The following is a 26,606-nucleotide window of genomic DNA, read 5'->3' as shown; positions in this document are numbered from 1 at the left end:
GCCACATATTATTTAATTTAATGTATTTAAAAATAAAATGTAATATCAATTCTTGAGGGAGAATGGTTCAAATTTGACGAGTCCCAAACAATCTAGATTTAATTTTTCTTGAACCACAAGAACCCTAATTAAATTATTAATTTCTTTGAAATTTCCTTTGTGCCCTTTCTCTCTCTATAAATAGAGCTAAGCATATGATTATTATGGCCTTCTATTTTTTTTATTCTTTTTAGAGAGAGAGAGTCCAAAAAGAGGAGAGAGAAGGAAGCTATCATATCTCAAAATTAAGGTATGCCTAATTTTTCTATTATTTATTATTATATATTTTCTTGTGATATTCCATACAAAAATAAAATATTAGTAAAAGGGTAGTTTGGTAAATAATCCATTTAATTGAATTAGAGAAAAAAGAAAAAAGAAATAAAAAAAAATGAGGTAGTGGTTGAAAGACTTGAGAGTCAACTCATTTAGCCGCCGCCATTACTATCGCTTGCTTGGAATTTATTTATTTATTAATTAATTGATAAAATATTGCATTTTTCTTTTTGTTTTTTAAAAATGTATTTAAAAGTTTTTTTTTAAATGTATTTCAATTTTTCAAGACTATTTCTTGTTTGATTTTTTTTTTTAATTTTGAGTAATTTTATACTTTTATTGAAAATCATGATATTTGAAATATGAAAATGTATTTTCGAAAAAATTATTATGAATAATTATAAACATTCCGACAGAAATGTCTGTAGACATAAAAAATCACACAGTTTTTCATTTTCTATCTCCACGAAATTTTAAATTTATTTTTACTTGAATTGGAGTGGAGACAAAAATTTATGGAGATCGAGTTATTACATGATTTAAAAAAAAAACATAATTTTATAATATAGTTCTTATTAAAAAATGTCAATAAAAATTGTAATATAATGTTTACAATAAAAAAATATAATATAAAAGTTACGAACATAATTTTTTTTTTTAAAAAAATAATATTGTAACGTTTTTTTACCTTAAAAGAAAGTTTTAACTTAAATATTATTATATTATAGTCAGTAACTAATAATATTTATAAATAACTCGATATTTAGTGTTTTGATTTTAATTCGACAATAAAGTATATTAGATTCGAGAAAGTTATAAAAATGTAAATGTAAAATAAAAATATTAAAAAAAATTAATTATTTTTTATGTGTAAGAAAGTGAATTTCAGTAAAAAGATATTTATTTTATTATTTATTATTATTATTATTATTATTTGGAGATAGACACGTAGGTACGTTTACCTTGTTGTGTTGTGATATTTTAATGGTCAAATTCAAAATTTCCGCGCTTGATTGATAGCGTGAACGCTAACAACGCTACGATGAACTGCGTCTTCTCAATTCTCACGCATTTCTCTGCAGAGCCGATCAAGACGAAGAGGAAGAAGAAGGAAAAATGGAGATTTGTTCTGCGGCCATTGTCGGTCCAATCGGGGAAAAAATCACCAACTGCACCGTGGATCCAGTTTTCCGGCAGCTGGATTATTTGGTCCACTTTAGAAGCAATGTGAATAATCTCAGTGATCAGCGAAAGAAGCTGGTAGAAACCAGAGATTTTGTTCAACATGCTGTCGATTCCGCCAAAAGCAATGGAGATGAAATCGAAGGTATGGTTGTCGAATGGTTGAGCATTACTAAAAAATATAGCGATGAAGTCGATAGGTTTTTCAATGAAGCGAACGGCCGAAGTCTTCGATGGTGGAATATGCTTTCGCGACATCGATTTAGTAGAAGATCCACGAAGATGGCTATGGAGGTCGTTAAGGCCATCGAAGAAGGGAGATTCGAGAGGGTTGCGTATCGTATACCTCCACAGGGGATTATGATGCTAAACAATAGTAAGAAGTTTGAAGCCTTTGAATCCAGGGTTCTGATTTTGAAGGAGATAATTGAAGCGCTTGCTGATGCTAATGCGAGCGTGATTGTGGTTCACGGGATGGGGGGAGTAGGGAAAACAACTCTAGTTGAAGAAATTGCAAGATTAGTCATCGAGGGAAAGCTTTTCGATGCTTTAGCAATGACGACTGTAACGCAGATTCCAAATGTTAAGAGAATACAGGGGGAGATTGCCGATCAGTTAGGGTTGAAATTTGAGGAGGAAAAGGATCGAGTGAGAGCCGATAGACTACGTCGAAGATTAGAGATGGAGAAGAAGGTGTTAGTGATTTTGGATGATGTCTGGGCTAAGCTTGATCTGGAAGACGTTGGAATTTCTAGCCATCACAAGGGATGCAAGATTCTTGTGACTTCTAGAAAGGATGATTTGTATTTCGGTGATTTTGGTACTCAGAAAAATATCAAGATCGATGTTCTGGCAAAAAATGAAGCAAGGAATTTTTTCAACAAGATGGCATGTGATTTTGTTGAATCTTCTAACGATTCTGATCCTGAAATGGAAGCTGTTGCTACTGAATTGGCAGATGAATGTGCAGGATTGCCGCTTGCTCTTGCCACTGTTGCACAAGCCTTGAAAGGTAAAGGGCGGCCAATTTGGAACGACGCCCTGCATGAATTGAAGTTTCCTAGCCAACCCAATAACTACGGGGTGAACAAAGAGGCATATTCTTCATTGAAATTGAGTTATAAATCTCTAAACAGAGACGAAGCCAGGTCATTATTCTTACTATGTAGCTTATTTCCACAAGATTATCAGATTAACATCAAATACTTGTTGATGTATGCCATGGGTTTGGGGTTATTAAATGGAATGAATTCTCTAGCAGCAGCAAAATGGAGAATACTTTCTTTGGTTGATGAACTCAAGACTTCTTACTTGTTGCTTGATGGGGTTGATAGCGATTTCGTGAAAATGCACGATATAGTTCGAGATACCGCAATTTTGATTGCGTCTAAAATGAAGTCCAAGTATTTGGTAAGACATGGTGCTGGAGAGAGTCTGTGGCCTCCAATGGACGAGTTCAAAGATTACACTGCAATCTCATTAGGATGCAGTGATCACTCTGAACTCCCAGAGTTTATCTGTCCACAGCTTAGGTTCCTATTATTGGTGGGGAAAAGAACATCCCTACGTTTACCTGAAAAGTTTTTTGCAGGTATGCAGGAACTAAGAGTTTTGGACTTGACTAGCTTATGTATTCAGCAACTTCCATCATCAATCGACCAACTGGTAAACCTTCACACATTATGTCTAGATGATTGTGTTTTGCCTGACATGTCTATAGTTGGTGAATTGAAAAAGCTTGAAATTCTTAGCTTGAGAGCATCTGATATTATTGCACTCCCTAGAGTAATTGGGGAATTGACCAATTTGAAGGTTTTGAACTTGTCCAATTGTTTCAAACTCAAGGTGATCCCTGCTAACCTGTTATCCAAGTTGACAGGATTGTCTGAATTGTACATGGACAATAGTTTTAAACATTGGAATGTAGGACATATGAATGAGGGAAATATTAATGCAAGGATTTCTGAATTAAACTACCTGCCACGGTTGACCACTCTACATGTACACATTCCAAATCCCACCCTGCTACCGAATGCCTCGGTTTTCGGGAACTTGAGTGGTTATAGAATACTAATTGGAGATGGATGGGATTGGTCTGGAAAGTTTGAAACTTCAAAGACTCTAAAACTCAAGCTTGAGAGAGGCATTCAGAGAGAGGATGCAATTCAAGCACTACTAGAGAATACTGAAAATCTATATCTAGATGAATTAGGAAGTGCGAGTGCGAGGGATATTCTATATAGTTTAGACCATAAGGGCTTTCCGAAATTGAAGTGTTTGCGTGTCAAAAACAATTCTGAGATTGTGAGTGTTGTCAACTCAGATGGTATGCAGCATCTACACAGTGCCTTTCCATTGTTGGAGTCCTTGTTTCTGAAAAATTTAGATGAACTTGGAAGCATTTGTCGTGGAAGACTTCCACAAATGTCCTTCCGAAACTTGAAAATAGTGAAAGTTGAAAGCTGTAACAGATTGAAATTTGTTTTCCCATCTTTCATGGGTAGAGGCCTTATACATCTTCAAAAGCTGGAAATTAGTGAATGTCGAGCCATGGAAACAATAGTTTCCAAAGGCATTGAGACACAAATGCAAATCAATGGTGATAAGTGGGATGAGAAGAACAAGATTGAGTTCCCTGAATTGCGTTCTCTGATTCTCCAACATCTGCCGGAGCTTATGAGTTTCTACAGTTATGATAGCTTAGCAGTGCCTTCAACTAAACGGGATTCAGATCAAATAATTTCTGCCATTAAGACTGGTTTTCATCCACTTCTCAACCAACAGGTACGCAATGTTCCAATCTTCTGATAACTCACCAATTATCGTGTCAGGACATTTTGAACATTTTAAGACAGTTCGATTCGTGTTTGCTTCTGGATGGATGTTTCTCGTATTCATTCTCTTAATTCTTTATTGAGAAACAAATTGTTAAAAGCTGTTTTGTTTAACTTGTTGAATGTCTTGCAGGTTTCCTTCCCCAAATTGGAAACATTAAAATTACACGCTTTGAATGCGGGAAAGATATGGCAGGATCAAGTTCCTTCTAGCTTTTCTGGCGTTAAAAATCTAACTTCTCTGAGTGTGGTGGATTGTGCTTCAATAAAGTATTTAATGACAATCACTGTAGCACAGAGCCTTGTGAATCTTGAACGCCTTGAAATAAACAACTGTAAGATGATGCAAGCTATAATCATTTCAGAAGATAAAGATCTGGACAACAATCACCCTTCCAAATCGATTTTGCAGAACCAGGTACATTTCTTAAATTTAGTTTCTAAATTTTTGAGCATATTGTTCTTCTTCCAAAGATTTCAATTAGTTATGCATCTATATTTAGTTTCTATTGTCAACATGAGCAACAAAATGCTAATACAACATTCATATTAGATATAACATCGTTTTCTTTAGCATAAGATAATGAACAAATGGTAAATACAAGTGATCGGACGCAGTTAGTTCAGTAAACTTATTATGTTTGTACCAACTTTTGCTAAGATATGCCCAATCATCTAGGTTGAAATAGCGTTTTGGTTCATGCAGATTGGTTTTCATTTCATTTTATAGTCCATGTACTTTCATATGTATTAGTTTAGTCTTAGTGAATCTTAAAAATGGTCGTGTCTTTACAAATTTTGTGGAAAGTACAATGACTAAATTTAAGATTTATTGAAAGCATGTGAACCATAGGAAAGACCAAAATTGTATTTCAACTAATCATCTAATATTTTTATAATCATGCCATATCAATATTCTATAGAAGGAATACATGGTTATATTAGTGTTAAACAATCAGAGCCTTCAATGGATAGAATATGATTGAGACAAATGCTGAATGCAGAATGTTTTTCCGAGCCTGGAGTCCCTTGTAGTCTCTCGCATGGATGCTTTGGAGACATTATGGGACAAGGAAGCTACTTCAGGATCCTTCACAAAGTTAAAAAAAGTGGACATTAGACATTGCAAAAAACTGGAGACGGTCTTTCCGAATTACATGCTCAACAGACTCACAAATCTCGAGCGATTAAACGTTACAGATTGTAGTTCCGTAGTGGAGATATTTGAAGTGAAAGTGCCTGTTATCAATGGAAAACAAGTAGCAGCCATTGCAGCAAACCATTTGAAAGAGTTGAAGCTGCTTCGTCTACCTAAACTAAAGCACATATGGAGTACAGACCCACAAAGATCCTTAAGCTATCCATCTCTGCAACTTGTGCATACAATTCATTGTCAAAGCCTTTTGAATATCTTCCCAGTATCCATAGCTAAGGATCTCTTTCAACTTGAAGAGCTTAAAATACAGTTCTGTGGAGTTGAGGAAATTGTTGCAAAAGGAGGAGCTGAAGGAGATGGAGATGAATATGAAGATGCGTCGTTCGTGTTGAGTGGGTTGACATCGTTGTCTCTTTGGAATTTGTTCGAGTTTAAGAGGTTTTATCCAGGGAAATATACTTTGGATTGCCCATCATTGACATTGCTAGATGTACGCCATTGCAAATCATTCAAGTTGATGGAAGGAACTTCAGAAAGTTCAACGCTCTCCTCCGCTCTTGAAAAGGTATTTACATTCTCTAATTCTTATACAGTTTAGTGTCCTTTTTCTGATATGCCCACTCAAAAGGATCATGCAGGATTGATATCAAACTTATTTAGTTATCTATAATAGTGAAAATATGTTCAACCACATTTCAAATTATAAAAACATTAAACAACCACAACAACAATATTTTAAAAAGGAAGGAGATGTCTCTATCCTCGTTTAGCTTATGTGGATTCTTTTTTCTTCCCCTCTCTAGTTTAAAGTGGATAATATCATATAATTGTGGAGAGTCGTGGTTCCTAACGGTCTCTTTGTCTCTTTAATATCAACATATGTCAAATCTTTCCCTTCTTTTTGACATCACGACTGTTCATTATTAAAGTAGTCGAATAGGGGTGATTGATTTGGATTCATGGTTCCAATAATAATAATAGGTTGAAGATGATGAATCCACCCAGAGAGGGAAGATAGAAAGAAGAGAAGCAGATGTGTTGAAGGAGGAGACATCCACGAGAAAAGAAGAAATAACGACGACAGTGCAAGATAATGTTGAAGCTGAGTTAATTGAGATAAGAGCTCAATTGCAAGCTCTTGTGTTGGGTCAAAATCAAATGATGGAACACTTGGCCCAACTTACAACAATTGCTCGTGAGGGTATCTCAAAGTGATTCCTAATGAATGCTTGGATAATGTTCCTATTTCTGTTTATTTATTTATTTATTATTTATTATTATTTTTTTAATAAAATAATATAACTTCAATAATTAAGGTCTGTTTGAATAAAAGAATCATTATTTATTATTTTTTTTTTTTTTGTTATGGAATGTAATGGTAATCCCACTTCAGTTTTCAAATTTCTTAGTCAAATTTTAAGAACAAAAATAAGTTTTTGAAAATTAGCTTTTGTAGTTTTTAAAATTTTAGTTACTTCATATATATATATTATATACACCTTAACAATGTTGTTCGCTACAACGTTTTCATTTCAAGTGGAATGAATATATTTCTATTAGAGAGTACTCTTCCACATGGTTTCTTTCAACATTACATAAAAAGAAAAAGAAAATCTGATCTTATTGTGAAGAAAGAGAAACGTCATTTAAGGAGGCAAACCGATTAGTTTTTCTCCAAGCTGTTCTCAGAAAGAAGGGAGAAAATTCGTAAAAAGGAAAAAGGATAGATTGGAGAAGAAGACAGATTCCGAAGGTAGGAGATCATGAAGTCATCTTGATCATTATAGATTGGTTCTCGAAGTATGCCACCGTTGTACCCATCTAAACAATGTTAAACTAAATTGACTGTTCAATTCTTCTTCAAACACATTGTGAAGTTGTGGGGGATTCTAACAAGTATCATTAGGGATAGAGATAACCTATTCATCAAGTATCATTATTACTCGAGCCTATCTCTAACACATGAACTAAGTGGAAAGGAAGCGTCGTCCCCTTGAGTTTCAAGCTAGAGATCAAGTTCACATCGAACTTATACTAGAACAGATTATGATCTTGTATAAAAAAAGATTAAGTAATCCATGTGAGTAACATAAGGTCCTACAATCCTAGAAAAATCTCCCTATAGAGGAGACAAGCTGCCCATATCGAGGAGACAAGCTGCCCATATCGAAGACCTGAAATCAACCGCAATCTACATTGCGGAATTCGAGCATCATCAATTGATAGGGATGTTAACTAATTAGGTAGGAGAGGATGTCACGGTCATGTTTGTCTAGGGCGTGTTGTATGTGGTCACATGCCCATGACATGTCAAAACCTTGATTTTCCCAAGGCTACTTGTTCACTAGATTAGAACAAGTGTCACACAATTGTTGTTTTATTGTCAAAATAGTGCGATTGTGACACTGTGCACCTTGGTAATGGTGGTTGAGAGAGGCTACTTAGTTACTACTTCTATCTTTGCGAGGTTTATGGAGACACCGCATGACGAAACCACATGTTCAGGAAGGTCCCTTGCAAGCCAAAACTCACATTTGGAGAACTTAGCATACAACCTATTTGTCTTTAGGCTTGTCAATACACTTCTATTGTGATCCTCATGCTCCTCGTCTATTTTGGAATAGACTAAAATATCGTCAATGAATACAATCACGAAATGTTATCAAAAACTCTTTAAACACAATATTCATTAGACCCATTGGAAATAGATAGCGCATTAGTCAACGCAAACGATATCACAATAAACTTGTAATGTCTATACTTGGTTCTAACAACTATTTAGGAAACGTCACTTTCATTTATTCAGTTAGGCCATTCAAACTTCGTTGGGCCATTCAATATGAAGTCTTGAAATAGAGGTTGTTCCTAGCTCGAATGTTAGGAATCACGATCCACCACAATGGTATGTATGATATTGTCCACTTTGAGCATAACCTCTCATGGCTTTACTTTTAGCTTCCCCAAAAGGCCACATACCAATAGAGATGTATTCGTTACTTATAAACCCATGATCATCCTCTTAATTAGCTAATGTGGAACTCCCTCCCAACAATGTTCACTATTGTAATTAATGATCGTGATAGAAGATTCACTTGAACTTTTGGATTGAAATGTTTAACCAGTTACCACCATAAGAGTGGAGAAAACTCTCCGAGGTAGCTCGTGCTTACAAAAAGCATCAAAACAAATGAAGAAATTGGTCGATTTGAAACACAAGCCAACTAGAATTTCAAATTAGGAACAAGTTCTGATCAAAATGAGACTAGAACAATTATGATTTCGAGGCAACAATGATCATTGACTAGTAAATATTTTGAAGGACTACACGAAGTCATTTAGATGGTAGGGAAGAGATCATACAAGATTCAATCGACTTCATGGATGAATATTCACTCTGATCCAGACGCAGCTAAGGTAACATATCTCTCGTCATGATGAAGAATATTGTCAAAAAAAAGAAGTTTAAGAGATCCCAACTTAAAAGGACGCTACCAGTCGGCAAGCCAAAAGAGATGTGCACGAGTTCCTTGAAAAGTGGAAAAGAGTCAAGTCAACCGTTGTTCACAATGTTGAGTTCGAGCAGAGTTGGTTTATAGGGACATCGACCAATTAAGTGGAGGGGATGTCACACTCATGCTTGTCTATGGTGTGTTGTCCATGATCGTATGCCTATTTTAAACCCTTTTATCTTGCATTTTATTGTATATGCTTCATTCTAGCGTATAGCGATGTCTTTGCTACACAATCATTGAACTCTAGTAGGTCTTTTCGACTCCTTGGGAATACTAGTTCCTCCTTCGTAAGGAGGCATATCTTTGATGTATACTAAAATCACATAGACTAAAAATTTCATTCTTCACCGTGATTTTGTAAGTGAGAATATTTGCTAAAACCACCACACCTAAATGGTGGTGAAAGTTCTCTATTTATAATCATTTAGAGAATCATATAAATTATAAAAGATATGGAAAGAACAATAAACGGATACAATATATTTACCTATATTTGCTCTACCTATATTAAAAGGGCAAATATGATACCTATGGTAAGTCTAATCGAAGACAAAATAAAAGATCAAATATGATATATATGGTAAACTATAACTCAGGACATGATAAAAATTTCATTTCACTTACTAACGGCTATTAACTACAAAAACTCATGATCTAGGTTTTGATACCAACGGCTATTACTATATGCATGTAGCACTAGAAGAAAAAATGAAAAAAAAAAGGTTAAAAGTCACCCGAGGGGGAAATAGATAATTTTGTCCCTCCAGCCGCTAAAGGGGTCCAAATGGAACTCTAGCAATTGTGTGACAAAAGAGGAAAAGTGAGAAAGAGAGAGTTGAGGGAAAACCTATCGCCATAAGTCGCTGCCAGCCACGATTTAATGGCAAGGACTTCTTGGAAGGAAGAAGAAGATGTTGGCGTTCGGAGTCACATTTTCCGTCAAGAGATCGAGAAAATCCGCAGCGTAAGATCTTGAACGTTTTTCTTAGATCTACGATTTTCCTTTGTGAATCAAGATTTGAAATCTTGATATATTCATCTAGGAACAACTCTCCACAGAGTCTGTGAAGAAGTTTGGCTGAAACCTCAATCTGAAGGCGAAAATTCGAGAACCGTCCAAGAATGGAGAGAGAAGAAATTCCGGCAGCCACATGTCGACGGTGGGCAGCGATACGCAACTGGGTAGGCAGGGGACATGTGTCGAGCGTCGGTTGGAGCCACGCAACTCCAGCGAGACGACGACACGTGTTGCCTTCAAACCTAAACCAGCCGCGGCCCACATGAGCGAATCGACCCATTGACTCGCCGAGCGAACCGACCCGAACCAGACCGCGACTACGCAGGAAGAGCGCGTGGTACTCGCGCGTGAAACTCACGAGTAGACCTTCTCCTAGCGCGTGGTGGCGACGCGTGGAAGTGCATGAGGGTTAGTTTTTGGCCCGTTCGACTTCTGTTTGCCCGATTTCTGTCCCAATTCCAATTCTAACGATCTTTTTATGCAAATAGGGATCTAATTGAGGAAAATCAGTATTTTTGAACAACTTACGAGCATAGAAACGCTAGTGAAAGGGCACACGTCAACCAAGTAAGTCACCACCTGGTATTTAGGAAGAAATACTTGTATGATTTGCTTGGATTGCATGCATGCTAGTATATTTGCCTTAGATTAGCTTTCCATGAATGAGATTAGGCAGGTCGATTGTTATGGGTGTATTGGGGAGAATTATTTGGGTGTTGCTGGTATGTTTTAAGCTTCCGCTATACGTATGCATATGTTTAATTCATGTCGAAATTGTGAACTCTGCGTTCCGAGCGCCCGAGGGATGACGTCGCCCCCTGAGCGCGAACTCTGCATTCCGAGTGCTTGACGGAGGCCATCGTCCCGTGACGCATGCGTGTCTAGTTTGCATGAGTTATGTATGATGATGTTAGTCGACGGTTGCATGTTATGTTCCATGACCCATTACTACGATAAGCCTAGGAATTTATAGTTAGGAGCAACAAGTCACTCAGTCTTCCCCTAGGAACCTAACAGATTACCACGGCGAAGAAGTACCTGAAGTGTTCTTAGACTACTAGTTGTCTGGACGGCCTCTATGGCTTCGTGGGGGGAACTAGAGGTTCATGACCACTTCTTACTGCTCCTAGCCGTTTCGCATGAGAAATGTGTCCCCACGTCGTACAGCTTGTTAGTTGCACGAGAACGGGTTGGAGCTCCATAGAGCAAGTCCCAAGGGGCGAACCCCAAAGGGACTAAGACCAGAACCGTGGGGATTCTGTTAAGTTAGGATGCGATGAGAGTCTACAAGTAGGTGGCTTACTGAGTATAATTTTTATACTCATCCCATTTTTCCTTTTTTTTTTTTCAAGTGTTCGTAGGCTGCCGGTCGAGGTAGAGGAGCGTTCAAGAACTGTACGGGCACAGAGGGCTCGTTCTGGTGCATCAGTCCTTTTTCGATCTGTTGGAGTCTAACTTCTCTGTCTTTGGTTTTAAGTCTTTAATGGATTTGCCTCTTTTATTTCCTTTCTTTTCTTTTAAATTCTTTATTTTTAGTTGTTTTCGATTTCGTCCTTTTAGTCACAGTATGATTTTCGAACCCTCGAAAATTGGGTCGTGACGAATTAGTATCGGAGCCATTGGGTTTTAGATTTTGTAGATTTTTTTTAGGATTGAGAGTCATACACCTTTGTGACTCAGCTCGACGACATGCCTCGCCGCAACCAGGTATGTAGTCTAACTCTGTTTAGTAGGCTATGATATGTTGTAAGTTTGTAATAACTTGATGGTAACTATGGTTACGCCTTAGGGTGTTTATAGTTAATGTTCACTCAATTACTGTCGGTGCTAGATTTGAGTTATTGTGAGGCCGAGAGGGCTCACGTTATAGCTTACTGGCCTTAGGAAGATAAAGGGGTGACTCTGCAGATTGCATGACGTCCAACCCGTAGAGATGTACATCAGAATTTCTAAGGTTTAGTAAGAGATGGTATACCTATGGCTCAGCCTCCCATGACCATAATTCTAGATGTCAAGCATGCCTCCATTGTGACCACGTTGTAGGCCTAGACAGTATAGAACATGCCTTAGGGAAAACCACATGGTAGACCTTACTGACAAGGGCGACCCTATAGGAGTTATGCACCCCCAAGCAAACCAATTTCACAAGTGAGTTTGATTAAGTTGGAGGTTGAGGAATAAGATTTACCAACATTGAGAGTGAAGCTATGGAGGTCATGGCTTCAAGGTCGGTTGGAATCTTCACGAGCTAAGTTTCAGTTATGGACTTCCAAAAGCATGATGTGCACTTTGTGCCACTAATGAGATATGGGGTGTAGGATATTCCTATTGATGGATCACCTAATAGATAACAAGTCACTTTAGACCTTGGTGGAGAGAACTAAGTCCAAATGTAACACGTGGTTGTTAAGACCATGAAACCGAGTTCTAATCTATCCCTTGGTTAGGACAGGCATGCTCACAAAGTAAAGGACGTAGAATCGTCAAGGTATTCCAGTGAACCTCGGGGTTGAGAATAGCAGGAAAAGAGGTCAAGCTATGGCCACGCTATCGTCGTCTAGAGAGAGAAAGTCCAGATGCGTGTTAGTAAGAACCTACCCTCGTATAGGTCACCTGGATTGCAAAGAGTAGGATTCTAGTTACACACAAGAGTGTGACGCCATATTTGTGAAGCATTCAAAGACAAAGGTAGAACTCCAAGACAACGTGTTGCTGAAGACCACCTGAGGGGCAATGAAATGGTGACTTGTAAACAAGTAAGACTAGTAGGGACATGATAAGTCTTAGAGGAAACACTGGACATAGGGGAAGCATCCTTAAAGTTGAGGGAGGCTAGCTACCAAACAGGACTTTTTAGAGAGTTCCCTAGGATCCTGTATAAGAACTCGAAAGGTTCACATGCTCGAAAAGGTAGTGATAAGATATCACTAGGAGAGGAGTTGTGACTAGCTCAGTCATAAAAGATCCTATAAGAGCTAGCCTAGGTGAACTTAGAGAACTTATACAAGGATCCCTTATTTCCAAAAGAGCCCGTACGTAGTAGCTTAAATGAGTATTAGTACTCAAGCGAACTACGTGACGGGGCGTCTCACCATGAGGGAATACCTGTGTTACCCAAATGAGATGCAATTACAAAGCCCTTTTTGGTGAAGAAGTAAGGACCGTAAGGATCTCAACAAGGTCAGGATACCTCCTATGAGGATCAAAGAGAGGGACATGTCGAGGACTGCCTTCAAGAGTCATGAGGAAGACGAATTTACTGATAAGCCCTTTCGACCTAATCATTGCCTTGTGTAAGTTTAAGTTTAGACAAATCGAAGGTTCGTGAGACTTTCTTGCTATTATCATTATAGTCGCCTTTGACGATATGACAGTGGACACTTGTGGTGTCAAGCAGAGGGTTCATACTGGACATCGCTAAGATTGAAGCAGTTATGAGGTGGCCAAAATTGACCACAGTCACTAAGGTACAAAGTTTCTAGAAATCTTTCGAAAGACTCGTACATGATATTTCCAAGATCTCTGCAGACCTACACGGTTAACCAAGGAGGGCAAGCCCTTCGATTAGATACCAGTAGGCGAACGGAATTTCGAAATCTTTCGAAAGACTGAAGCAGTTATGAGGTGGCCAAAATTGGCCACAGTCACTAAGGTACAAAGTTTCTAGAAATCTTTCGAAAGACTCGTACATGATATTTCCAAGATCTCTGCAGACCTACACAGTTAACCAAGGAGGGCAAGCCCTTCGATTAGATACCAGTAGGCGAACGGAATTTCCAGGAACTTAAGCAAAGGTTGGTGACTATATCAGTTCTAAATGAGCCAGACAACCTTGTAACGTATAGAGACGCCTCATGTAAGGGCTTAGGGTGTGTGCTTATGCAGAAGGATAAGGCAGGAGCTTATGCTTCAAGACATCTAAAAGAGCACAAACAAAATTACCCTACCCATGACCTTGAATTAGCAGCAGTTGTGCTTGCCATGGAGATGTGACAACACTACGAGCATGGAGAAAAGTGCAAGCATACACCGATTAAAGAGCCCCGAGTACCTATGCAAATGGAATGACATATATGATAGTGAATATGGTCGAAATTGATAAAGACATCGTGATTCTATATCATAAGGCCAAACACTGTAGCTGATGCATAAAGCAGGAAGACCGTTCATACTTCTGCATTGACCACCAAGCAAGGGAAGTTACAAGAGGAGAGAATGTTAAAATCTAGGTTATTGTTGAAGGTGGTACTGCTAAGATAGCCCAGATGACTATGCAACCCACTCTACGAGGGTTATTGATGCCTAGAGGTCTGATGAACACCTCAGTAAAGTGTTGAGTCAAACATCGACCGAGAGACCAGTGGAGTGTCCCATCTCCTCATACGGGGGTTTGCTAGCAAAACCGCCTGTGTATTCCCCGAGACGAAGAAATCCTAAAAGCCATTATAGCTAAAGCCCACAATACATCTGGTACGTTCCACCTAGAAAGTAGGAAGATATCTGAAGGGATGCTATGGGTGGCCAGGGATGAAGAGAGACATGGCGAATTTCGTAAGACGATACTTGACCTGTCACCAGGGGAAGGCCCCGAGGCCGATGAGATCAGTTATATGTCAAAGAGGTAGTATGCCTATACAAGTACAAGTCTCTATTGTGTCGGACCGTGACAATAGGCGCTTGCGCAACGAACTGACTCCCTTAGTAAAAGTCTCACGGCATACCACTGTGATAAAGAGGTGATCTGGAAACAAGTAGAAGACAGGAGGAAGTCCATCCCGAGCTTTTCCAAGAGATGCCAACTTTTAGGGGCGAAAGTTTCTAAAGAGGGAAGAGTTTGTAACACCCGAAAGAAAAAAAAAGAAAAAGAAAAGAAAAAAAGGGTTAAAAGTCACCCGAGGGCAAATAGGTAATTTTGTCCCTCCAGCCACTAAAGGGGTCCAAATGGAACCCTAACAATTGCGTGACAAAAGAAGAGAAGTGAGAAAGAAAGAGTTGAGAGAAAACCTAGAGAGAGAAGGAAGAAAGAACCATCTGAAAACTCATCGGACCACCGCCAGAAGTCGCCACCAGCCACGATTTAATGACAAGGACAGTTCTTGGAAGGAAAAAGAAGATGTTGGCATTCAGAGTCACATTTTCTGTTAAGGGATCGAGAAAATTCGTGGGGCAAGATCTTGAACGTTTTTTTTTTTCCAGATCTACTGTTTTCCTTTGTGAATCAAGATCTGAAATCTTGATATATTCATCTAGGAACAACTCTCCATAGGGTATGTGAATAAGTTTGGCTGTAACCTCGATCTGAAGGTGGAAATTCGAGAATCATCCAAGAACGGAGAGAGAAGAAATTCCGGTAGCCAGATGTCGACAGCGGGCAACGAGACGCGATTGGGCAGGCAGGGGACAGGTGCCGAGTGTCGGCCAGAGCCACGTGCCGAGCGTCGGCTGGAGCCACGCAGCTCCAGCAAGACGACGACATGTATCGCCTTCAAACCCAAACTAGCTGCGACCCACACAAGCGAACCGACCTGCTAACTCACCGAGCGAACTGACCTGAACGAGACTGCGACTACGCAAGAAGCACGCGCGTGAAACTCGTGAATAGACCTCTCGGCTCGTGGCGGTGTGTGGAAGCGCGTGAGGTTAGTTTCCGGCCCGTTCGACTTTTGTTTTCCCAATTTCTATCCCGATTCCAATTCTAATGATGTTTTTATGCGAATAGGGATCTAATCGAGGAAAATCAGTATTTTTAGACAACTTACGGGGCATAGGTGCTAGCGAAAAGGCACGCGTCAATCAAGTAAGTCACCACCCGGTATTTTGGAAAAAATACTTGTATGATTCGCTTGGATTGCATGCATGCTAGTATATGAACTCTGCATTCCGGGTGCCCGAGGGATGACGTCGCCCCCTGAGCGCGAACTCCGCGTTCCAGGTGCTTGACGGAGGGCATCGTCCCGTGACGCATGCGTGTCTAGTTTGCATGAGTTATGTATGATGATGTTAGTCGACGGTTACATGCACACTCTATTATTTTTCATGACCCATTACTATGATAAGCCTAAGGATTTGTAGTTAGGAGCAACAAGTCACTCAGTCTAGATACCTTCCCCCTAGGAACCTAACAGATTACCACGGTGAAGAAGTACCTTAAGTGTTCTTAGACTACTAGTTGTATGAACGGCCTCTATAGCTTCGTGGGAGGAACCAGAGGTTCCTGACTAGTTCTTACTACTCCTAGTCGTTTTGCATGGAAAATGTGTCCCTACGTCGTACAGGCCGTTAGCTGCATGGGAACGGGTTGGGTCACGCCCCCCAGGGGACTGTCGTGGGCTTAGGAGATACTCAGCACACCCCAAGACTAGATATCATATAGTCTCATAAAGCCATGCAAAGGTAGCGCACCTCATAGAGAGATGACGGTCATGTCAGCTTAGCATAAGGGACCCTTAAGTACCAAATGAAAGGACGGAGAACCAGTGGAGCTCCATAGAGCAAGTCCTAAGGGGCAAGCCCCAAAGGGACAAGACCAGAACCAGACGTCCTAGAGCCAATTAGAAGACCGTGGGGTTTAGGGTTTAGGATTTAGGGTTTAGGATTTAGGGTTAAGTTAGGATGCGATGAGAGCCTACAAGTAGGTGGTTTACTGAGTATAATTTTTATACTCATCCCATTTTTCCTATTTTTTCAGGTGTTCGTAGGCTGTCAGTCGAGGTAAAGGAGCGTTCGAGAGTTGTACGGTCATAGAGGGGGCCGTTCTAGAGCGTCACTCCCTTTTCGGTCTTTTGGAGTCTTATAAATTTCTTTTATATTTATATTTTCTCTTATGTTATCTTTTACTCTTCTTTTCTCTTTCTTTGGGTTTGTTTTCAATTTCGTCTTTTGGGTCACGGTCCGAATTTCGAAGCCTTGAAAATCGGGTCGTGACAATGCAATGCATGTGATTCTCAATTAAAAACTAAAAAAAACAATACTTAAAAGAACCAAAATGCAAAACAATTATCTAGAGATCCCCTTGAAAAGGCAGGCTTTAAGACATAATAAAGTAAACAAACCTATTACTCATCTCCCTAAATAAAATTTATAAATTCATGAATAAATAATAAAACAATGTAGAAGCATAACATATGGCGAACCAACGACAAAATTCATGACCACAGTAAGTCTTTGCCGGAATAAAAATGAAAAGATTTGAGTATTAAAAATTTTCAGTAAGTAACATCTGAGGATCAATTCTCAATAATATGTATGTATGAGCCTTCATAAGGATTTACTCCAACGGCTGACACCCAATCAGTAAAACTGACTCACTTGGAAAGACAGACATGCCTTAGAACATGGCATGTTTGTGAACAAAGCAAACAACAGAAGAAGGAACCTTATACACTTATTGTATAAAATACTATGTACTTATTTTTCTAATAGCTTTTTACATCTAAAAAAAAGGTCTCAGTTCTCCAAGACAAAACTGAAATGACAAAAGACAGTATATATAAAGCAAGATCACACACACACAATGTTCTAGTAAGAGACATACTAAACTTCAGGAGAGTTTGATGCCAAAGCCGTGTCCAACCTTTCTAGAAATGGGGTCGAATTGCAGTTGACCCTCTCATCCTGAAACCACAAACAAACAAACAAGTTAATATCACCACTGGAAGATGGATACATTTGGAAGGATATCAAAAATACCTCTCTGAGTTTCTTCTTCGTTTTCGTCGATCCCGAACAAGAGGAGCGTGCAATGGAATCTGCATACTCTTCCGTATGACTCCAGTACCTCCCAACAGTGCCTATAATGGGGATCTCCTCAGGACTCCGACTCCTATATTGCGCCTGAGTCGAAAATGCAGAGAACTGTCTAAGCTCTTCAAGAGTCAATGCTCCTAAAATTGGCCTATCTTCATAGCTTCTGGCTGAACTTGACCACATAGGTGAGTTTCCAATAGAGCTAGAATTACCAACGGATTTTGGTGTGGTTTCAGATTCAACCAACCAGTTTGAAAGGCTGGTATTGACCGTAATCTTGCCCTCGACATGCTTTCTATTGCTACCGTCTTCTTTCAACTTTCTCATTGAACAAAAAGTAGGTTCCGGACTGATGAGAACATCAGAATCTTTGTCTAAATGATTAGTATTCTCCTTTTCTGGATGATCAACTGGAGGTTGTGCCATCACTTTTGCAGCATTCAAAGAACGAGTATCATTCTCAATTGGGTTACGAACAAAATCAACATTCTCGTCCAATGAAGCATTGTCAGGTCGAATATTAGAACAACGGCTTGGAACCGGACTGTAAACCTCATTCTCTCCAGCTTCAGATGCAAGAAAGTATCTTGTTGAACCCATTGACAAAGAAAAGAGAGAATCTGAAGATACTTGCTTACTTAATAACTTAATTTTTCTATTCCCATCACCAGCATCATGTTTTCGTTCTTTTTCATCGAAACAGCCCCCATTTACTACATATTCTTCATCATCACTGTTTTGGTAATTTGAATACCTATGATTGAGAGGTAAGGAAAATGCATTTGATATAGTTGAGCTTCTTCTTGATTCATCATATTCCATTCCACTCTTCTCCTTTTTCTTAATCTTATCCAAATTATTTTCAACATTCTTAGTACGAACCACCTTTACATTCTCAACAATTGGGTGTACTTTTTCAATTGTGTGACGCAGATCAATCTGCTCTTCACGTTTCTCTCTGTTTATTAAAGAACATCTCCAACAAAATTAGAACCACACCCCAAAAACTTTACTCCAAGAACACACAAGGATGATGATTGAGGTGAAAATCCTTTTAGAAATTGATCATATTGTAACTCACATGCAAGAGCAGGATTTCATAGAATTAGGAAATAACCTACTTATTTGATATCGAACCTTAATTTTCTATTGATAAGTCAATAGAAAAACTTAATTTCATTCATTTTAAATCTCTCTAGTTCCAAACAAGACAGAGAACTTGAAATTATTCTTGGATTTCAGATCATTTCTTTAACTTTCTGTACTCTGAAAACTAAATTCGAAGAACAAAAAATGAATCTCAAAGAACAAAAAGTATACATAAGTGCAAAGGAGAATCAAACTGAAAATCGATATGGAAACTAAACAGAGAATCAACAAAATTCAGTACATGCTAAAAGAATCTCCAAAAATCTTACAGAGAATTCTTATTTAGGTTAATCAACGAAGCATCAGCCACTTCCTTCGCTTTTTCCGATTCACGAACACCTTCAGAAGCATTAACAATCTACAAAAACACTCGACAAAAGATAGAAAAACAAATACACCGATCAGTAAGAAACAAAAACAAAAACAAAATTTAAAAAAAAAAACAAAACAAAAAAAACAAATCAAAAGCGATTACATGATTTGGAGGGGAAATTCCGACGGCAGACTTTCTCGGTTTTCGGCGCTTCAATCGACCAAAACAAGATCGAAAGCAGCGCATGATTAGGCGATGAAGAGAGGCGAAAAGTGGAAATCAAATAATACAAAAGTAAAAAGAATGGATGAAAGAGGAAGAAGAAGAAGAAGAGGATTGGATTGAATGGGAGTGGAGTTTGGGTTTAAAGGGAAGAGGAAATGAAACGGCCATTGATGGTTTTGATGAATCTCTATGGAGAAATACGACCGTTGGGAGGGTTGGAAGGGGCTTTTTTAGGGAGTTTTTTTGGGTTTCATTCNTTTTTTTTTTTTTTTTTTTTTTAATTTTATTACGGTTTTACTTTCAAAACGTTCCATTTTAATCTATACAAATGTTTCTAAAATAGGGTTATTTAAAATTTTATCCAATTATTATAAATTCATACTAAAATAATTCATTACTATAATAATTCATTATATCCATTTAATATTTGACTAAGATTAAATTTATTTTTTGATACATTTTTACTGCTTGAAAAGTTAAAATAGGATATAATTACACTAATTTTACTGGAACTATTAGTAACACGTTTAAATTATTTAAAAATAGATCAAATGGGCAGAAGAAACGTTTAAGTTATTTAGAGAGTGATTTCGTTTTTGGTGTATTAACATTAAAAAAATTATTCAAAAAAATATATATATTAATAATTAATAAATATATATACATTGTTGATTATAATTTTGAATGCTATTCTCCCTTAGTCCCAAATGATTTAAATCTCAAATTTATTTTTATAAAAATATTTAACACGTATTAAAATTCTATTTATAAATATTTTTTTCATGAAAAATAATTTTACAGCGAATCGATCTCTGTTCCAATTAGATGTTCCAAATGTCTTACTAAACGGACACTTTCAAGAAGAAGTTTACATGAGTCCTACACCCGTTGTGTAAGGGACAAGAGAACAAGTGAGGTCGACTGTAGTAGAAGTCAAATAACAAGGCAAGTTGAAACTTGTCGGACTATGTTTTCGTATCATACCATCGCAGTACTAGAAATTTTCTCGATACTCAAATATTGAACAAAAAGTATCAAATAACACTCAATTTCTCGATACTCAAATATTGAACAAAAAGTATCAAATAACACTCATTTTCTCGATACTCAAATATTGAACAAAAAGTATCAAATAACACTCATTTTCTCGATACTCAAATATTGAACAAAAAGTATCAGATAACACCCATTTTCTCGATACTCAAATATTGAACAAAAAGTATCACATAACACCTATTTTCTCGATACTCAAATATTGAACAAAAAGTATCACATAACACCCATTCTCAAAATTTTACGGCGCACGCACATGAAGCGACTAGTACTATATTCATGTCAAAGGGTTCATAAGAGTTTCTCTTAAAGGAGTCTTAGTTTTTTTTTTCAAAACAAAGAAAACGTAAAATTTATACTTGGTGATGATCTGGTACAAAGATTGGGGTCTAATTTTGACTTGCATAACCAATCTATAATTGAAAATCAAATAGGAAATAAGCTACAAAAGAAGAAGAGAGTGCTAAAACCAGTGGATCCTCTATCTATGCTCATATGATCTTTCAATGTGAAAAATAGAGACAAATACAAATAGGAGATAAGCTTACCTCCTTGATCTGTTGCAGGAGGATCTCAAAGTGGCAAGGCTGCAGAAATCACCTATAAAAGATTACTCTTCTACGTTCTCACTCATTTGAATTCCTCCATTTCCGCCCCTAGCAGCTTGTTTCTTAGGCTTCTTGTTCTTTGCTTTCTTTGCTTTCATGCGGCGTTTCTTCTCGTTGGCATCGACCCATGTGTAATCGGATGGTATGTGAAATGGGTCGATTTCATCTTTATACCGATTGCTGTCGCTGTCGCTGGATTGCCCGCCTCGGCTTCCTTTCATCCATGAAATCCATGATGATGATGAGGATCCCTCTGATTCCTTGGACTTGGCATCCTGGAAATGTGCTGGACTTGACAGTGGGGTTGCAAATTCTTCAACCGGATGAAGCTCCTCAAATTTTGTGAAAGTAACAAGTACTCTAATAGTTGGGACAATGGGAATGGCAACCTACAGAATGAAGCATATTGCTTTGTTGTTATTATTTAATACGAATCCAATTTTGTTGATAAGAATTAAGATGGGAACAAAGGGATGGGGAACACTTTTTCCTAGTGTGTAGTGTTGTCAAGAGCTGACCCTTTTTTGTTTCTAGGAGTTTCATATGACAAGGTCAGATCTGAACTTATTAAGAACAGGAAAGAAATGATGTTACTTAAATAGGATTAATGGGGTTTTTTCCATTTAGTTAATGGACCAAGCTAACTTTTAATCTCTCAACAAGATACGTTAACACTTCGTTAACACTTCTTTTACGGGAATTCAAAAAAATATCTCAAAGAAAACAGACCCTTGAGATCCCACATCGGTTGGGGAGGAGAACGAAGCATTCTTTATAAGGGTGTAGAAACCTCTCCCTAGTAGACGCGTTTTAAAAATCTTGAGGGGAAGCTCGAAAAGGAAAGCCCAAAGAGGATAATATTTACTAGCGGTGGGCTTAAGTTGTTACAAATGGTATCGAGCTTAACACTGGGTGATGTGCCAGCGAGAATGCTGGGCCCTGAAGGGGGATGGATTGTGAGATCCCACATCAGTTGGGAGGAGAACGGAGTATTCTTTATAAGGGTGTGGAAACCTCTCTCTAATAGATGCGTTTTAAAAATCATGAGGAGAAGCCCGAAAGAGAAAGCTCAAAGAGGACAATATCGGCTAGCGGTGGGATTAAGCTGTTACATACCCTAACTAACATTTTCCCGACGCAATGAACCTTTTTGGGTAAAGAATAAAGGAGCATATAATCTCATGGAGTGGTTCACATCACAGAATAATAGAGAATTAAAGCAATAAAAGCAAATGATAAAAAAACATACGTGATGAGGAATTGAAACCTTAGCACGAAAATCTTAAATTAAGTTACCTTCACTGGAAATGTGCCATGAGGCAGTTTGGTTGTTAAAAGCTCTCTTAGTCTCCTGATAGCTTTTACCTTGTTGGCTAGGATGTCAAGAACAGGCAGAAGCTCGTCTGTTTTTAAGGTAAAATCTGGTGTCAACCATAAGACTGGTCTTAAACCCTTTTTATACTCACTTTCATGCTTAGATTCATTGGTGATTCCTTTCTTCTTTTTCTTCTTATTGCTTTTATCTTTTCCCTTCTTTGCATCCCCCATATCTTCTGAGGATAATTCAGAACCCAATTTTTTAGGATCAACTACTTTTTGATTGGCACCTTCCGGAGCTGATTTTGAAACTTTCTTCAAAATCTTTGGATCATCAGGATCATCGTTACTTCCCTTGCCACTCTTCTTGTTCCAACCAAACCAACTCTTCTTCTCCTTAGTAGCACCATTTGGGTCAGAGTTTGTATATGAACTTACTGAACCATTTTCTTGGCTTTCACAGGCAACATGCTCCTCATCCTCACCCACATCATCAGAGTTTCCCATTCGAAGCGCGGAATCCAACTGCATTTTCTCTTCTGCAGTCAATACATCATCAAACTCATCATTTTCAACACCATTGGCTAACCTTTCTTCGTCATCACCAGCAAATAGCTCCTCATCGGTCATAGCTCCAGGTACCCGCCTTGACTTCACACTCACCATCACATGAGGCATATCGTATATTTTCGCCTTCCAATTTCCGACCATCTCAGTCCTCTCCTGGCGTCTCCAATTTAGATGGGGAACAAGCTCTGCTTGAGTAACATCAATGCCTGGCCTATACATATTTGTCTGCGACATAAGGGTCACTTCATGGGCAACTTCTGCTTCTGTTGGTTGAACACCAGCTCCTTCTAAAGCATTTGTAATTTCCTTCTCCTTATGAGCAAGAACAATCAATGAACCTGGAGATAGCTTCACATTACCATCCTCTGAACTGTAACCCTCACCTAGAAAGAGAAATGTTTGATCAGAACGTTGAATTCGAAAACCATCGAAACCAGCAAGGGTCATATCAGCTCGGAGATTAGAACCACGCTTCCAAATGCGATAAGTATCTGATGGGGCGATTCGTCCAATAAAAGGAATAACAGAACTCTCGAAATGAAAAGTTATCTCCATGTAAAATTCACGAATTCGGGCAGCAGAAGCAATAATACGAGGAAGCCTACGACACCATTTTGCCCAAGCCAGAGGCTGGTAGTGTCTAGCAATTATCATCGCTATTGTTTCTTCTCTTGTACAGACTGCTTCCTGGAGAGCATTCCAACCATACTCATTCTGAAGGCTCCAATCAGCACCGGCTCCCATCAAAATTTCAGCTGAAATCGGGTCTCGAAGCCGTACTGCAAGGTGAAGAGGGGTCTCCCGACCAGGAACATCACGGCGATCAATAGCAGCAGAGACAGCATCAGCTTGGAGCTCAGCAGAAAGAGATTCCTCTTCAGTATTAACCTCACCGGCCTTCGCTAGCCGAGGTAGGGATGCAACAATGCACTGGAGAGAGGCATAATCTCGACGAATAACAGCTAGATGAGCTGGACTATGCGAGTATTTCGAAAAATCTTCCATGATGTTCGGCTCTTGTATATCACTAACTTTGATTCCTAAATCACCACTGCTCTCATTCTTGGGAGAAACTCAAATTCAGATGTCGAACTAGTTCCTAGCTCGAGATGCACAAGCAATTTCTAGAACTTAACTCAAAAACCAGCAGACATTAGGCATTTTCCAGCTACAGATTCTCTGAGAATCTCCTCTGCCCGTAGCTAGACAACAGAAAGAACCTAAAATCAGATTGCTCACATACCTTCGTCGTCCTCAAATCTCGACCATTTTAGCAGCGAACTGAACTGACAGATACCACTCAAACAGCCTGATCTCGAACTCTGCTGCCTACTGCCACACAGTGAAGCAATCACAAAACGAAATCCATTCGTTTGATGAGCAAGACACAATACAAGCTTCAATTCCATTTACAAACATTTCATTATCAAAAAACAGGATTAAAAAAACACTCCACCAAAACTCAACAGAACAACAAACAAATTGGCACCAACACTGAGTTCCATTCAAAATCTCCGAACCAAAAAGCAAAAAAACAACAGAAAAGAGAACAAAACAGTTCCACAATCTTCCACATCGACTTCCGCAACAATCAATCAAACAAACAAACAAGAAAAAACACAATTATCCCTGGAAATATCTGAAGAAATTAAAGGAGAAAGCAAGAGCAGTAAAGTAAAGTAAGAAGAAGAAAACAGACCGCAAGAAAATCGGGAAATTGGAGGCGGATGAGTGTTGGGTGGTCAGTGTGGTTGCGTGGCTATCTCTCTCCTCTCCATTGGATTGAGCTCCGTGAGCTCATGAGTAAACGAAACAAACCTAAAGAGAGCGAATGAATCGGACGATTTGGATCTGAGAGAGAGAGTTTGGGTCCGGACCTTCTTCGCCATTTATGTTAACAAGTACTACGTTTTGGTGCGCAAAGCGATCCCCCTCTAGCTCAGATCCCCCCCTCTCTCTCTCTCTCTCCTGCTTTCAGAGAGATGGTTACACAGTTGACCTTTATATCTCTGCATTTTACGACTATGCCACTAAGTCTAACTAAAATTGGATATACTTCTCCATGCATGATTCACACATCTGCCCATCGAACTCACTACGCACCATGTCGGAGTTACGTTCATGCTATTAGAAACCAACAAAAGGGAAAGAGCACATCATGTCCGGGTCCCATACAAAATGTACTAGGGAAGTATTCCGTGTTCGTGACATACAATATGAATGAGGTCTTGCATTTTCAAATCATGGTACATGGTTATGATGCACATCATACTTCTATACTTTTCATGACAGAACATGTACCTAGTATATCATTCATTCTTAACATACATAATTCATCAAGTGTCTCATACGGCATAACGTAGACATGGATTGACATACTGGAAATATATGCGTATCACAAAAAGTTCATGTAGAAAAAAAGAAACTTTCGTCCTCGAAAGTACCTCATACTTGGAGTAAGTTAGATTGCTTCGGCATCATCTCGTTCTCTCGTTCCCATGTAGGTTCCTCCATCTATTGGCTTTGTCACGGTACCTTGGAAAAAGTTATTCCTTTGGAATGTAGGGTCTTTACTTCTCGAGCTACAACTCTTACCGTTTTTCTTTATAGTTCAGGCTCTTGTTCTTTATAGCTGAGCGGTCTAGAGTTTTGTTTTTTTTTTTTTTTTTTTTTTTTTTTTTCCCTTTTCGGGCCTTCACACTTTGTCTTTTTTTAGTCACGGTCGAAATTCGGAACTTCAAGAATATCAGGTCGTGACATTTCTAAACTCTTCTCCTCCAATCTATTGAAATTTTCTTTCCAGAGACTCCCATAAACCTTGACTTTGTGTTCGAGTAATAGTGATGAAGACTTTGTTAAAGAGATTCAACCATTAGAGAAACGGGAACAAGTGGATTAAAGACTCCCGTCAAAACTTTTTTCATATTTTTTAAAATAAATTTATTTAACCTTTTTCGTTTAAATCTACATAAAATCCAAGTGGATTCCAATACTTTCACTGCGTGTATGAAACATTCATTCTCAACAGAGTTTGCTTGACCTTGATCGTTTGGTTCGCTTTCATGATAAATGTCTGTCAACACAAGTAGCTTTCTTTTAGCGTGTTTGAAAAATTAAGACGTTTAAATAAGTATTTTTCAACATTTATTAATGGTCGGTGAAATGTCTCAAGCTATGTGTATCTTTGTCCACTGAAATGTCTCAAGTTGAGTCTTTCTTTAATAAGATTGTTATATCAAATTTACAAAAGTTACCATTATCTTGATTTGAGGGTTTTATCCTTTGTGATTTAGGGGTTCAGATATCCAAGTTCACGAGCGTTCTTAAATTTAATTGGTTAGAGTTTTTAGGAAATTTTTTAGTCGGAGATCCCACATCGATTAAAGAGAGGAACGAAGCATTCTTTATAAGTATGTGGAAACCTCTCCCTAACAGACTTGTTTTAAAAACCTTGAGAAAAAGCTCTGAAAAGAAAAGTCTATCTATTAGTGGTAGACTTGAGTTGTTAGAGTCGAGCAGTCCCCTTTGTAAGGCATATGTCCCTAAGTTTGTAAGGCATATATCCTCCATCTTATTCAAAGGTCCACATCGATTAGAAGGGGGGGCAG

At 38.4% G+C, this 26,606-nt stretch overlaps 3 protein-coding genes across 4 annotated transcripts; 1 reads left to right on the top strand and 2 right to left on the bottom strand.

Moving 5' to 3' along the window:
• The first annotated feature begins 1,376 nt into the window (after positions 1-1,376).
• LOC111805889 (disease resistance protein RPS2-like) lies at positions 1,377-10,597 on the top strand. Its single transcript, XM_023691176.1, has 6 exons — positions 1,377-4,281; positions 4,465-4,749; positions 5,336-6,052; positions 6,469-6,718; positions 7,044-7,051; positions 10,574-10,597. Exons 1-4 carry the CDS (start codon positions 1,432-1,434, stop codon positions 6,700-6,702), a joined length of 4,086 nt encoding a protein of 1,361 aa, XP_023546944.1. The 5' UTR covers positions 1,377-1,431; the 3' UTR covers positions 6,703-6,718; positions 7,044-7,051; positions 10,574-10,597.
• Positions 10,598-17,241: 6,644 nt separating this feature from the next.
• Positions 17,242-19,665, bottom strand: LOC111805694. The gene is made up of 4 exons (XM_023690872.1): positions 19,388-19,665; positions 19,182-19,270; positions 17,707-18,721; positions 17,242-17,631 (listed from the first exon to the last, which is right to left on the bottom strand). Exons 1-4 carry the CDS (start codon positions 19,469-19,471, stop codon positions 17,551-17,553), a joined length of 1,269 nt encoding a protein of 422 aa, XP_023546640.1. The 5' UTR covers positions 19,472-19,665; the 3' UTR covers positions 17,242-17,550.
• A 1,095-nt stretch (positions 19,666-20,760) lies between these two features.
• LOC111805319 lies at positions 20,761-24,978 on the bottom strand. 2 transcript variants are annotated; one of them, XM_023690331.1, is made up of 3 exons: positions 24,698-24,978; positions 22,408-24,330; positions 20,761-21,500 (listed from the first exon to the last, which is right to left on the bottom strand). In XM_023690331.1, exons 2-3 carry the CDS (start codon positions 24,001-24,003, stop codon positions 21,114-21,116), a joined length of 1,983 nt encoding a protein of 660 aa, XP_023546099.1. In that variant the 5' UTR covers positions 24,004-24,330; positions 24,698-24,978; the 3' UTR covers positions 20,761-21,113. The 2 variants fall into 2 exon arrangements, with proteins under 2 accessions (XP_023546099.1, XP_023546100.1); XM_023690332.1 differs by having other exon boundaries at positions 22,408-24,327.
• Positions 24,979-26,606: the final 1,628 nt, after the last annotated feature.

Source organism: Cucurbita pepo, chromosome LG11 (assembly GCF_002806865.2).
Source record: "Cucurbita pepo subsp. pepo cultivar mu-cu-16 chromosome LG11, ASM280686v2, whole genome shotgun sequence".
Classification (NCBI taxonomy): Eukaryota; Viridiplantae; Streptophyta; class Magnoliopsida; order Cucurbitales; family Cucurbitaceae; genus Cucurbita; species Cucurbita pepo.
Note: the sequence above shows the minus strand (reverse complement) of the source record. Positions and strands in the feature narration are given on the sequence as shown.

Excerpts from the sequence above, each read along its gene's own strand:
- LOC111805889 (XM_023691176.1), top strand. The coding sequence starts at position 1,432 with ATGGAGATTTGTTCTGCGGCCATTGTCGGTCCAATCGGGGAAAAAATC. Across the intron at positions 4,282-4,464 it reads ATCCACTTCTCAACCAACAG|GTTTCCTTCCCCAAATTGGA; the intron begins GTACGCAATGTT and ends AATGTCTTGCAG. Across the intron at positions 4,750-5,335 it reads AATCGATTTTGCAGAACCAG|AATGTTTTTCCGAGCCTGGA; the intron begins GTACATTTCTTA and ends TGCTGAATGCAG.
- LOC111805694 (XM_023690872.1), bottom strand. The coding sequence starts at position 19,471 with ATGCGCTGCTTTCGATCTTGTTTTGGTCGATTGAAGCGCCGAAAACCG. Across the intron at positions 18,722-19,181 it reads AACCTAAATAAGAATTCTCT|AGAGAAACGTGAAGAGCAGA; the intron begins GTAAGATTTTTG and ends TTTAATAAACAG. Across the intron at positions 17,632-17,706 it reads CGAAGAAGAAACTCAGAGAG|GATGAGAGGGTCAACTGCAA; the intron begins GTATTTTTGATA and ends TTGTGGTTTCAG.
- LOC111805319 (XM_023690331.1), bottom strand. The coding sequence starts at position 24,003 with ATGGAAGATTTTTCGAAATACTCGCATAGTCCAGCTCATCTAGCTGTT. Across the intron at positions 21,501-22,407 it reads ATGGCACATTTCCAGTGAAG|GTTGCCATTCCCATTGTCCC; the intron begins GTAACTTAATTT and ends TTCATTCTGTAG.